The sequence below is a fragment of the Crotalus tigris genome, unplaced genomic scaffold, assembly GCF_016545835.1.
Source record: "Crotalus tigris isolate CLP2741 ecotype Arizona unplaced genomic scaffold, ASM1654583v1 scf7180000024461.2689607, whole genome shotgun sequence".
Taxonomy (NCBI): Eukaryota; Metazoa; Chordata; class Lepidosauria; order Squamata; family Viperidae; genus Crotalus; species Crotalus tigris.
The window spans coordinates 723530-735784 of record NW_024100631.1 but is presented as its reverse complement, the minus strand read 5'-3'; the positions used below and the strand labels follow the sequence as shown (position 1 = coordinate 735784).

Sequence of the window (12255 nt, the reverse complement as noted above, 5' to 3'; positions counted from 1 at the left end):
GGAGTGCTTGGGTATGGTTAGGAGGGCACTGACCGTTCTAGCCTGCCTTATCTATGTTTCCTGGTAAAATACATGGAAAAATCCCATAGGAGGAAAATTCCACTTAGGGTTAGGGTTAGGTCACCATGAACTCATAGAGCAAAATGGACACCGCCATCAAACTCGGAGAGCTTGGGTATGGTTAGGAGGGCACTGACCTTTCTAGCCTGCCCTATCTATGTTTCCTGGTAAAATACATAGGAAAATGCCATAGGAGGAAAATTCCACTTAGGGTTAGGGTTAGGTCATAGAGCAAAATGGATATTGCCAACAAACTCATAGAGCAAAATGGATATTGCCAACAAACTCGGAGTGCCCTCCGAGTTTCTGAATTTTTGTTGGCGATGTCCATTTTGCTGTATGAGTTCATGGTAACCTAACCCTAACCCTAAGTGGAATTTTCCTCCTATGGGATTTTCCCATATATTTTACCAGGAAACATAGATAGGGCAGGCTAGAAAGGCTGGAAGAAAAACAAAGGTAGTTATATACTTAATGCTTTCTATTTTCTCCAGAGCAACAACCTAACCATACCCAAGCACTCCGAGTTTTTTGGCGATGTCCATTTTGCTGTATGAGTTCATGGTGACCTAACCCTAACCCTAAGTGGAATTTTCCTCCTATGGGGTTTCCCCATGTATTTTACCAGGAAACATAGATAAGGCAGGCTAGAACGGTCAGTGCCCTCCTAACCATACCCAAGCACTCCGATATATATATACTTAATGCTTTTTATTTTCTCCAGAGCAACAACCCTATGAGGTGAGTTGGGCTAAGAGAGAGTAACTGGCCCAAGGTCACCCAACTAGCTTTCATCCCTAATGCAGGACTAGAACTCCCAGTCTCCTGGTGATTGGCCCAAAGTCACTCAGCTGGTTTTCACAGCTAAGGTGGGACTAGAACTCACCATCTCCTGATGATTTGCCTAAAATCACTCATTGGCTTTGATGCCTAGGGTGGGACTAGAACTCCCAGTCTCCTGGTGATTGGCCCAAAGTCACCCAGCCGGCTTACATGCCTAAGGCAGGACTAGAACTCGCGGTCTCCTGGTGATTGGCCCAAAGTCACCCAATTGACTTCCATGTCTAAAAATGAGCAAGCATTCATAATCTCCCTTTTCCCGGCCCAGCCCCCTTCAGCAGTGCCCCAAACTGACTATGGGATTTCTCTTTTTATTCTCTATTATAGGTGATTTGGTTCCATTTTGTATTTTACTGCCCTGGAAATGTCAAAAGCTTGCCAGCAGTTATGATCCTCATGTGGTCCTGTTAAAAATACGAAGAAAGGGGTGGAAACCCAAAGTCTCGAAGAAGAATCCGTGGAACGTCTGGTTATGTTTAGCTTGAGATGAACAACCTAAGGAAAGATAAATGGTTTTTGACGCTCTGAAGATGGAGCAAGCCAGCTCTTCATGACTTCAGAAGGGAAAACACTGGAACCACTAATTGAAAACTGTGGGAAAGCAGAGTCTGGATCAACATCAATAGAAACCTTCGGGAGGAGATTGCTAGAGAAGATGGCGGGGTCTCGTTTCCAAAGGATGCACAGTTGAGGTCATACAAGGGGCTGTAACTGCACAGTCCTGCACCACAATTGGAGCAAACCAGTTCCTCATCCGGCCCTTAAACCCCATGAACTTGAAATCTGGATTGAAATAAAAGGTGGCGAGAAGTTTCATGTTCTTTTGGCCCAGCAATATTGGGATATGTGTGCTATCCGAGAAGGACAATATAGTTGCACCGAGCTGGAATGCTAAATCACCCTGCCTTACACCAAAGACACGAACGCTTCACTTCCATTTAATTGGTCATTTTTTCTTAGCAACATTTTCATTGATCTTGGTACGTTTTATGATGATGGAAGAAGAGACCGTGAAAATCAGATGTCACCAAATAGTGGATGGTTTGCTTTGGCCTTGCTGCAATTCACGGGAAAATCTTTATTGGTTCCCTCAGGGGGAAACAGCATAATTCAATTCCAGGCGCTGGGATTCTTCCTCCAGCTCTGATGCTCCAAAATGGGAAAATTGACACACACAGAAGTTCCATCCCTTCCTTCCTTACCTACGGATCGTAATGTAAGAAGCCATATAGCTAGGAAACGGGAATTTGCAAGAGCAGGAGGCAAAGGATCCCCATGCCATCTGTCTGGTAAACTCACAAGATTTGTTTTTCTTGCTATACACCGAACTAGACTTATGTTGTTTATCTGGGCCACATATGTGTGTGTATGTGGGTATATGCATAATTTATTTTATTCTTTTATTTTTGGTCATGTTTATGCAGTGTATATTGGGGGTGGTTATCCTTTGAGAGCTGTATGCAACGAAATCTCATTTTAATGTATGCTGATTAGCGTACATTTAAAGTGACAATAAAGATATTCTATTCTATTCTATTATATTCTATTCTATTCTATTCTATTCTATTCTATTCTATTCTATTCTATTCTATTCTATTCTATTCTATTCTATCCTATCCTATCCTATCCTATTCTATTGTATTCTATTCTATTCTATTCTATATTCCATTCCATTCTATTCTATTCCATATTTTATTTTATTCCATTCTATTCCATATTCTATTCTATTCTATTCTATATTCCATTCCATTCCATTCTATTCTATTCCATATTCTATTCTATTCCATTTTATTCCATATTCTATTCTATTCTATATTCCATTCTACTCCATGTTCCCTTCCCTTCCCTTCCCTTCCCTTCCCTTCCCTTCCCTTCCCTTCCCTTCCCTTCCATTCCATTCCATTCCATTCCATGCTATTCTATTCTATTCTATTCTATTCTATTCTATTCTATTCTATTCTATTCTATTCTATTCTATTCTATTCTATTCTATTCTATTCTATGTTCCATTCTATATTCTGTTCTATATTCTATTCCATTCTATTCTATTATATTCCTTTCCATTCTGGTCCATTCCATATTTTATTCTATTCCATTCCATTCCATTCTATTCTGAAAGAAGGTGAATAACAGGTGTAATGGCTGCTGTGATTTATGTGTGGCCTTCAGACCTGAATGCAAGTACAGGTAATCCTCAATTTATGACCACAGTTATGTCTGGAATATTGCAACTAGAACATAGAAGATAGAATAATAGGATTGGAAGGGATCTTGGAGGTCTTCTAGACCAACCCACTGCTTAAGCAGGAAATCCTAGATCATTCTGGGCAAATGGCTGTCCAGTTTGTTTTTGAAAACTTCCAGTGTTGGAACACCCACATTCTCCAGAGACAACCCGTTCCATGGATTAATTGTTCTCACCATCAGGAAATTCCTCATTAGTTCTAGGCTGGGTCTCTCCTTGATATGTTTCCATCTGTACAGCCGCAGCCAACAAAGCTAGTACAACACTTGGTTGTATAAACAGAGGCGTAGAATCAAAATCGCACAAAATATTAGTACCGCTTTATAATTCCTTAGTAAGGCCACACCTGGAATACCACATCCAGTTTTGTTCACCACATTACAAAAAAGATGCTGAGACCTTAGAAAAAGGGTAAAGAAGAGCAACTAAGATGATTATGGACCTGGAGACAAAACATTGCTTCTTGTTCTGCCTCCAGATGTTCTGGAGAAAAGATCAACCCCATCTTCTCTGTGGCAGTTCCTCAAATATTGGAAGACTGCTATCATGTCCCCCCTAATCCTTCTTTTCGTTGGAATAGACCAGGGGTAGGCAACCTTGGCTCTTTTATGACTCGTGGACTTCAACATCTTTTATGAGTCATAAAAGAGCCAAGGTTGCCTACCCCTGGACTAGACATACCTAGTTCCCCCAACCATTCATCAAACGGTTTAGCATCCAGGCCCTTCCTCATCTTTACTGCTCTTCTCTGCACTCTTTCTAGGACCTCCACATCCTTTCTTGTATCGTGGCGGTCAGAAATGGACAAATTAATGTCTGCTGATGCAGGTGTCGTTTTGGAATGGATTCTGGGCATCAGAGACAGATCCCAGCATCCAAATCAGGAGCAAGATCTGGTGTCCTTTATCATCTGGTGGGCTGTGGAAAATGTCTGGTTAGACTTTCTGCTCCTCAGAACTTCCATTAAGGATAACATCTGCTTGTCTCTGCAGAAAAAGACAGGGATAAATGATCTGCTCCATGCGTGGCTGAATGCATTGACCATCTTCTGTAGCTTTCTTCAAAGGAGAAGCAAGAAGAGATGGGCTTGATTAAATGATTGAAACTCTTGTTGGCTTTGATCCTTCCAGGCCTTTCTTGAGGAGAAGGATGAGGGGCTTTTACCCAAAGCTTTAAGGCCAGATACCCCCTCCCCCCCTTTTAGCAGAGGTTTTCCATAATTGCTGAAGAGTTAAGCTCTTCCTTCTGTTTTTTCTTAACATTTGCAACAAATCTGAAATCTGGAGACGATCTGGAGACGATGGTTTATTTAAGACCTGAGACTTTACTGCGCACAAGAAGGATTTCATCAAACAGCCCACCAGAGATAACAAGGTTCAGAGCATATATGTCTTTAATATAAAAGTTGTGTTAATGAAACTAGACTCTTTAAACCACTATTTTGTATTTTCATGGGTCCCCGAAGAATCTTAAAGATGTTCATTAAAAAGAGAGGAACAAATCTGCTCATGATTTCTGAGAAAAAGAGAGAGAGAAAAGAACGAACAAGCCAGCTCCCAAACATTCTGTTGCGATCTTCTACTCCCCCCCCCCAAATAGCTTTGTTTTTAGATACTGGAATTGCTGGTTTTAGACACTCCATTATTTTGGACAAGCCCCATCTCCATGTTTCTTGGCTATCTGACAACCGACAGGGTTTCACATTGTACAATCCCTCAGTAATCTTAATTAATAAATTAATCACCACCAAGAAGCTCCCTTGACACCAGAAATCAATAATTGAGTCAGTAATTAAGAAAAAGCCCACATTAATCAACTGCTAATGCAAGGTGCTGATTCTTTTTGGTGTAGTAAGAACAACAATAATAACAAATATTCTGAAGTAACCTGTCCATGGGTAGATTTCCTTCAGAAGGAAGACAAAGCCAGCTCTTTGCTTGAGGAGATTAAATAGATGTCATTCATGCTGGAATTTTGTGAATGTTGTGTTTGGAGGGTCCAAGAAGGTTGAGGCCTTTTCTGAATCACATTGAATCCACGCAACAGATGGGAGGAGAAACATCTTGAGAGCTTTCTCTGTTACCATTTTGTTTTGAAATTGCAATCACCTATACCAGCAGAGGTGTCCAACCTTGGGCGACTTTTAAGACTTGTGGACTTCAACACCCAGAATTCCTCAAGCCAGCCAGAACTGAAGCCCACGGGTCTTAAAGTTGCCAAGCTTGGACATCCCTGTATACCATTGTTTCTCAACCTCAACCACTTTTAAGATGTGTGGACTTCAACTCCCAGAATTCCAGAATTCCCCAGCCAGCATTCTGAGATTTGAAGTCCACACGTCTTACAGATACCGAGATTGCAAACACTGTCATATACAATCTCTGGTTTCGCCTCTAAGATTCTTGAAAATCTACCTGTGCTGAATCTCTTCCTCCCTCTTCGGCTTCGGAGAATCCGGGCGGTGTTTTCCAAAGCTTCTTTCAAATAACTATGTTTCCAAGGACTTAAAATAATGTTTTGTTTGCCCGAGTAATGCTTTTGCATTTTCCCATGAAGATCATCAGCCTTTCTTACTGTCTGCAAGCCAATTGAAAGTCAGATCTGTTCTCCATTTCAGACCACAATGACAACGATGCCCGTTTTGGAAAGAGTTAACCGGGAAGAATTCCAGGCAGGTAAGCAATGAAGAAATTGGTCATTTTAACAATTACAGCAACCATCATAACTTTTAGAAAAAGAAATTTTACCTGCTGCAAAAAAACCCAAAAACAAACCACAAAACAAAAGCAAAAACTTAAAAAACCTCACCAGTGACCTGGGGTTATCTTAATGGATTTTGACAGTGCCAGGAGACAGATGACATTTGGTATTGCTTTCATCTCAAATCGCTTCAGTCATTTCTTCTCCGAGTCCACAGTGGAGACAAAAGATTTCATCTTTTCTTGAAAAAAAAAAAAAAAAAAAAACCAAATGTGATTTTTTTTTTTTTTTAAAAAGAGCTCTATGTTTCTTCCTGGTTTCTTTTTCTGTATTGATTGCAGAGGGAGATGTTTTGTTTCTTAAGACTTTTTGATGCTTCGCAACTAGCATGGCTCCAGTTATTGAGCACTGCAACTCATTAAGCTGTGATTATTACCAGCTCTGTTTGATTTTTTTATATTACTGTTTTCTGATTACCCATCTGTCTCTTTCTCATTCTTTCCTTCTCTCTCTTTCTTTCCTCCCCTTTTCCCTCTCTCCCTTCTTTCCTCCCGCCCTTCCTCTTTCTCTTTCCCTCCTGTCCTTCCCTCCTCTTTCCCTTCCTTCCTCCTTCCCTCCTTCTCTCTTTGTCTCTCTCCCTCTTTCTCTCTTTCCCTCTTTCTCTCTTTCTCTTTCCCTCCTGTCCTTCCCTCCTCTTTCCCTTCCTTCCTCCTTCCCTCCTTCTCTCTTTCTGTCTCTCTCCCTCTTTCTCTCTTTCTCTTTCCCTCCTGTCCTTCCTTCCTCTTTCTCTCCCTCCCTTTCTCTTTCTCTGTCTCTCTTTCCCTCTTCTCCTTCCTTCCTTCCTTCCTCTTCCTCCCTTTCTCTTTCTCTCTCCCTCCCTCCTTCCCTCCCCCTCTCCTCTCTTTTAACTGGCCAGTACAGAAGTGCATTCTTCTGAATGGAGGTAATGCATGTAGATATGTCTGTTTCTTTCTGATGGCTAATCGTTGAGAAGATGCCCCTGAATCTACTTAGTTCCTCACCTACCTTCCTGATAAGAAGGATGCGTGGCATTGGTATTCATGAGTCTGTTCACTTATGTGAACATAAGTTGATTTACTGGCTGACATGTGCTGACTTTGAGAAAACAGGGTGACTATTGCATGCGGAGCAAAAGGCAAACACAAGTGAATGAACGTAGCTCTTCAGTGGCTCATGTTCGTCCAGGCGAATGTAGGACATTGCCCTATTTAACGTCTTCTGTCTCTCCTACTTCTCCTAAGTGAGGAATAAAGGGCACTGTTGCTACTCTTTTATGTCTTTCCAAAGACGTCTCTTTCTTAAGATGCAGCCACTGAAACTTTTGCGTACGTTTACAAGAGACTCCTTGACTTATGAACGGTTGCTGAACAAGAATTCGAAGTTACAATAGGCCTGCTTTGGGATTACTTACGATCCGGGTTCAAAGTTGACCCCTATCATGGTCACATGATCAATTTTTGGGCGCTTGGAAACATCTCACGACGGGTAGAATTTATTTATTTATTTATTTATTTATTTATTTATTTATTTATTTATTTATTTATGAGACTTATATACCGCTTTAAGTGCAAGCACTCTCTAAGCGGTGTACACCAATAAGCAATGTATATATATATTTACATTGCCCCCAACAATCTGGGTCCTCATTTTACCTACCCCAGAAGGATGGAAGGCTGAGTCAACCTTGAGCCGGTGAGATTTGAACCGCTGACCTGGTGAACACAGTCAGCGAAAGTGGCCTGCAGTACTGCACTCTAACTGCTGCGCCACCTCGGCTCTGGTTGAAAAAATCCCAAGAAAGGGGGTCTACTCCTCCCAAGGTGTCGGCGGATTCCCCATAGTAGAAGCTACTCACTGAGCCACCTGTGTACCATGTGAAGGTGGGCTTAAAAGGTTCTAGAGTCATAAAAGAGCCAAGGTTGCCTACCCCTGTTCTAGAGCAACATTTTTTCCAATTTTTTATATATATATATATATATATATATATATATATATATATATATATATATATCTTTGAGCAACGTAGATGACTTTCAGTTGCAAGTTTGACATTGGCTATTGAGAAACGACTCTGATACGGAGTTTGTTAATGATTCATCAGGGCTTCAGAAATACAAATATGCAATACAAGCCAAGCGCCAGGGAAATCAGGCGATTTAGGCAGTTCAAGTGAGCGTAAAGATTTATTGCAAGCTTAAGCTCTCTACAAGAATCTGATCAACTAACAGTCAAGGAAAATGAGCGGGAGATAAGAAAGGCATTCAAGGCGGGTTGGACTTAGACCTGTTGCAGGTGCGCAGAGACTCAGCTTGGTCATCTGTTACATCACAAGCATTAACCTTCTTATAAATCACATCCTCATTTTTATTTTATTGGGGGGGGGGGACAAGCAGCCCATGCATTTTGCATTTTGCTTCTTTCCCTCCCCCCTCCAAAGACTGAGGTCTCTGCAGTGAAAGAAACCTGTTCTTGACGAGTCCCCAGCTTTTTTTTTATTGGAAATGATGTGGAGAAACGAAGCAGTCTGAGCCGTTTCTGCTGCTTTAGAGGAACCCAGTAAAGCATGACGACACTGGCAAGTCAAAGGGAAAGAGGAAATATCTAATGCAAGCCTGTCATCTGAAGGGAAAGCAAAGGACATCCAACGCTGGCTGCAACCGAAGTGGAAGTGACAGAAGTCAAAATACAGGCTTATTACCTCTATCGTTTCAAAATCGGTTTTAGGCTAATACCAGGAGGCCCAGATTTGGAAGACGGAGGGAAGGAAGGAAGAAAGAAAGGAGGAAAGAAAGGGAGGGAGGGAGGGAGGAAGAAAGGAAGGAAGGAAAGAAAGGAGGAAGGAAAGGGAGGGAGGGAGGGAGGGAGGGAGGGAGGAAGGAAGGAAGGAAAGGAAGAAGGAAGGAAAGAGGGATGGAGGGAGGAAGGAAGGAAGGAAAGGAAAAAGAGGAAAAGGGAGGGAGGAAGGGAGGAAAGAAGAAAAGAAAAGGAGGGAAAGAAGGACAAAGGGAAGGAAGGAAAGAAAGAAGGGGACTGGAGGCTAAAACATATAAGCAACGGTTGCTGGAATTGGGGATGTCTAGTTTAATGGACGAGGTGGGACATGATAGCAGTCTTCCAGTATTTCAGAGGCTGCCACAAAGAAGAGGGAGTCAAGCGATTCTCCAAGGCGCCTGAAGGCAGGACAAGAAGCAACGGATTAGAAACTCATCAAGAAGAGAAGCAACCTAGAACTAAGGAGAAACTTCCTGACAGTGAGAACAATTAACCAATGTGCCTCCAGAAGCGGTGAATGCTCCAACACTGGAAGTTTTTAAGAAGAAACTGGACAGCCATTTGTCTGAAATGGTGTAGGGTTTCCTCCCTGAGCTGGGGGTTGGACTAGATGACCTCCAAGGTCCCTTCCAACTTTATTATGATTATTATTAAGGAAAGAAGAGAGAGAGCGAGGGAGGAGACCCCCCAAATTCGGTGTTAGGCCTAATTGTACCGGATTTTCTAATCACTGAAGAATACCAAATAGAAATTTGTTGCCTTTTAGAAAGAGCTTTGTTAATGTTAATGTTGATTCAGCTAACCCGTTTCCCACCCTCTTTCTGCCAACTCTGGTTTGGCAGCAACATTCACATCAGATGATTTCCACTGCTATCCGGCGAACATCTGTTACATTTTGCAGCTCAGAGTCCCCAAATTAGCCATCTTTTCTTTTGCAAAGGCTGCTATTGCCTTGGCTTCCTTTTGTTCCCCGCCCCACGCACGCGCTCGGCGTGAGATGAAATATATACGCTTTGAAGGAGCAGCAAGGCGGAATATCATTGGTGCGGAGACAGCTCAAACATAATCAAAATTCTCTTTTGTACAGAAGGCAGTTCTACATTTCTCAAAGCAGTAAAACACACACATAAAAAAAGAAAAGAAAAAAGGAGTGGCTATCAATCTGCTAAAAACCAAGAACCGGGGACTGAACGGAGCAAATTAAAAGATGCATCAAAAATAGTTCAGCCTTGGCGTGAAGGTTGCAGATTTCTGCATTCTAAGTATGCCAGAATCCCAGGAAGGGATTGTAGATGTACTGTACTGTAGATGTTATATGATTTTTCTTTTAAGAGAGGGATTTCATTGTTCTTTGGACTCTCCCTGGATATATTTTCTACTACCTGAGCAAATTTACTTTAATTAAAAGAAGCACTGAATCTGGAAACATAGCTCAAGGGTACTGTAATGGTATGCGAGAAGGACCTTGGGACACGGGGAGCGGTCAGATAAGAGACAGCACAGCCCATAGCTGCATAATAGGCGGAGAAGGATACTCAGAAGGGACCCTCCCTAGTTTCTCGGGCTGTAAAGGAGATGGTTATGGTATGTGGGAAAGACTTTGGGAGACAAGGAGAAGAGAAGCTCCCTAGGGAATGATAAGATAAGAGCCCGCATAGCCCACAGCTGTATGATGGATGGAGAAAGATGCTCAAAAGGGACCCTCACTAACTTCTCAGGCTGTTAAGGAGATGACTATAAAGGCCTGTGAGAAAGACCTTGGCAGATGGAGGGGGGAGATGCTGCTCAGGGAATGATCAGGTAAGAGATAGCATAGCCCACAGCTGCATAATGGCTGGAGAAAGACAGAGGAGACTCTCTTGGGCTGTAAAGGTATGTGAGAAAGATCTTGGGAAATGGAAAGACGAGATGCTGCTTAGGGAACAGTCAGATAAGAGACAGCGTAGCCCAGAGCTGCATAATAGGCGGAGAAGGATACTCAGAAGGGACCCTCCCTAGTTTCTTAGGCCGTAAAGGAGGGGGCTGTAATGGTATGTGAGAAAGACCTCGGGAAATGGGGAGACGAGATGCTGCCTACGGAACAGTCAGATAAGAGACTGCATAGCCCAGAGCTGCATAATGGGTGGAGAAAGAGGTTCAGAAGAGGCCTTCACTAACTTCTCAGGCTGTGTAGGAGGGGGCTGTAATGGTATGTGGGAAAGACCTCGGGAAATGGAGGAAAGAGATGCTGCCTATGGAACGGTCAGATAAGAGACTGCATAGCCCAGTGGTTCTCAACCTGTGGGTCGGGACCCCATTTGGGGTCGAATGACCATTTCACGGGGGTCGCCAAACAAGGCTGTCCGCCATTTTTCCCCCTTTTCTTTGGCCACGCCCCTGGCACCCGGTGATGTATAAGTGGTTGGGGGTCACCACAACATGGGAAACTGTCTGCAGCATTAGAAAGGTTGAGAACCACTGGCATAGCCCAAAGCTGCATAAAGGATGAAAAAAAAAGACACCCAGAAGAGACCCTCCCTAGTTTCTTAGGCTGTAAAGGAGGGGGCTGTAATAATATGTGAGAAAGAGCTTAGGGAGACGAGATGCTGCCTATGGAATAGTCAGATAAGAGACAGCACAGCCTAGGACTAGATAGAGATAGATAGATAGATAGATAGATAGATAGATAGATAGATAGATAGATAGATAGAGAGAGAGAGAGAGAGAGAGAGAGAGAGAGATATTCAAGTCAGAGTGCTCCACCAGCATAATTATTTCTGAGCTTCTTGACTTCCAAAGTGCCTGTGACCTTTGATCATGAAACTGACTTGAGGTCTACCCTGGAGCTGGAGAGCTTACCACAACCTTTAAAAAAAACCCATTTTCTCCCCCTCTTCCTCCAAGTTTCTTCATGTCAGTTTTCAATTTGCAACTTAGGGTAATGGTGAGTCCTTCCCTAGCAGAATCAAATGAACAACAACAACAACAACACACACAGACACAGACACAAAACTCCATTATTTTTCTGCACCGAGATGTGTTCTTCACTTAATCTCACACCTACTTCATATCCCTGCAGGAACCACAAATCAATGGAAGCTCAGGTCTTTTAAAAAAATTTTTTTACGAAACCTGACTCTACTAGGGATGCTCAGCTTTCAAAATCTGATCCTGTATTCTGTTGGCTGCCTTAACAGAATAACAGAATAATAGAGCTGGAAGGGACCTTGGAGGTCTTCTAGTTCAACCCCCTGCTCAAGCAGGAGACCCTATACCATTTCAGACAGGTGGCTGTTCAGTCTTTTCTTGAAGACCTCCAGGGATGGAGCATTCACAACTTCTGCAGGCAAGCTGTTCCACTGATTAATTGTTCTCCCTGTCGGGAAATTCCTTAGTTCCAGGTTGCTTCTCTCCTTGATTAGTTTCCATCCATTGCTTCTTGCCCTGCCTTCAGGTGCTTTGGAGAAGGGCATCTTTGCAAGTCCCATCATCTTCACCAACCGTTCGTCCTTTGGTGGGGGAAGTGTGGAACCCAGCGGCCCATGGTCTAATTGAGAAAGACAAGGCGGAGATGAAGGGAGTCAGACAGATGGCAGGAGAAGAAATTTTTGCATTGCTGATGTTGACGGTCCAACTTC

General features: G+C 42.8%; 1 protein-coding gene across 1 annotated transcript in view; it reads left to right on the top strand.

Annotated features, from left to right (window-relative positions):
• Nucleotides 1–4497: 4497 nt before the first annotated feature.
• The window catches only part of GALNT9 (polypeptide N-acetylgalactosaminyltransferase 9), a 130466-nt gene continuing 122708 nt past the window's right edge, over nucleotides 4498–12255 (top strand). The window contains exons 1-2 of the mRNA XM_039332396.1: nucleotides 4498–4519; nucleotides 5763–5820. Coding sequence (XP_039188330.1) covers nucleotides 5769–5820 — 52 coding nt within the window. The 5' untranslated portion in view covers nucleotides 4498–4519; nucleotides 5763–5768. The remainder of the gene's footprint in view (nucleotides 4520–5762; nucleotides 5821–12255) is intronic.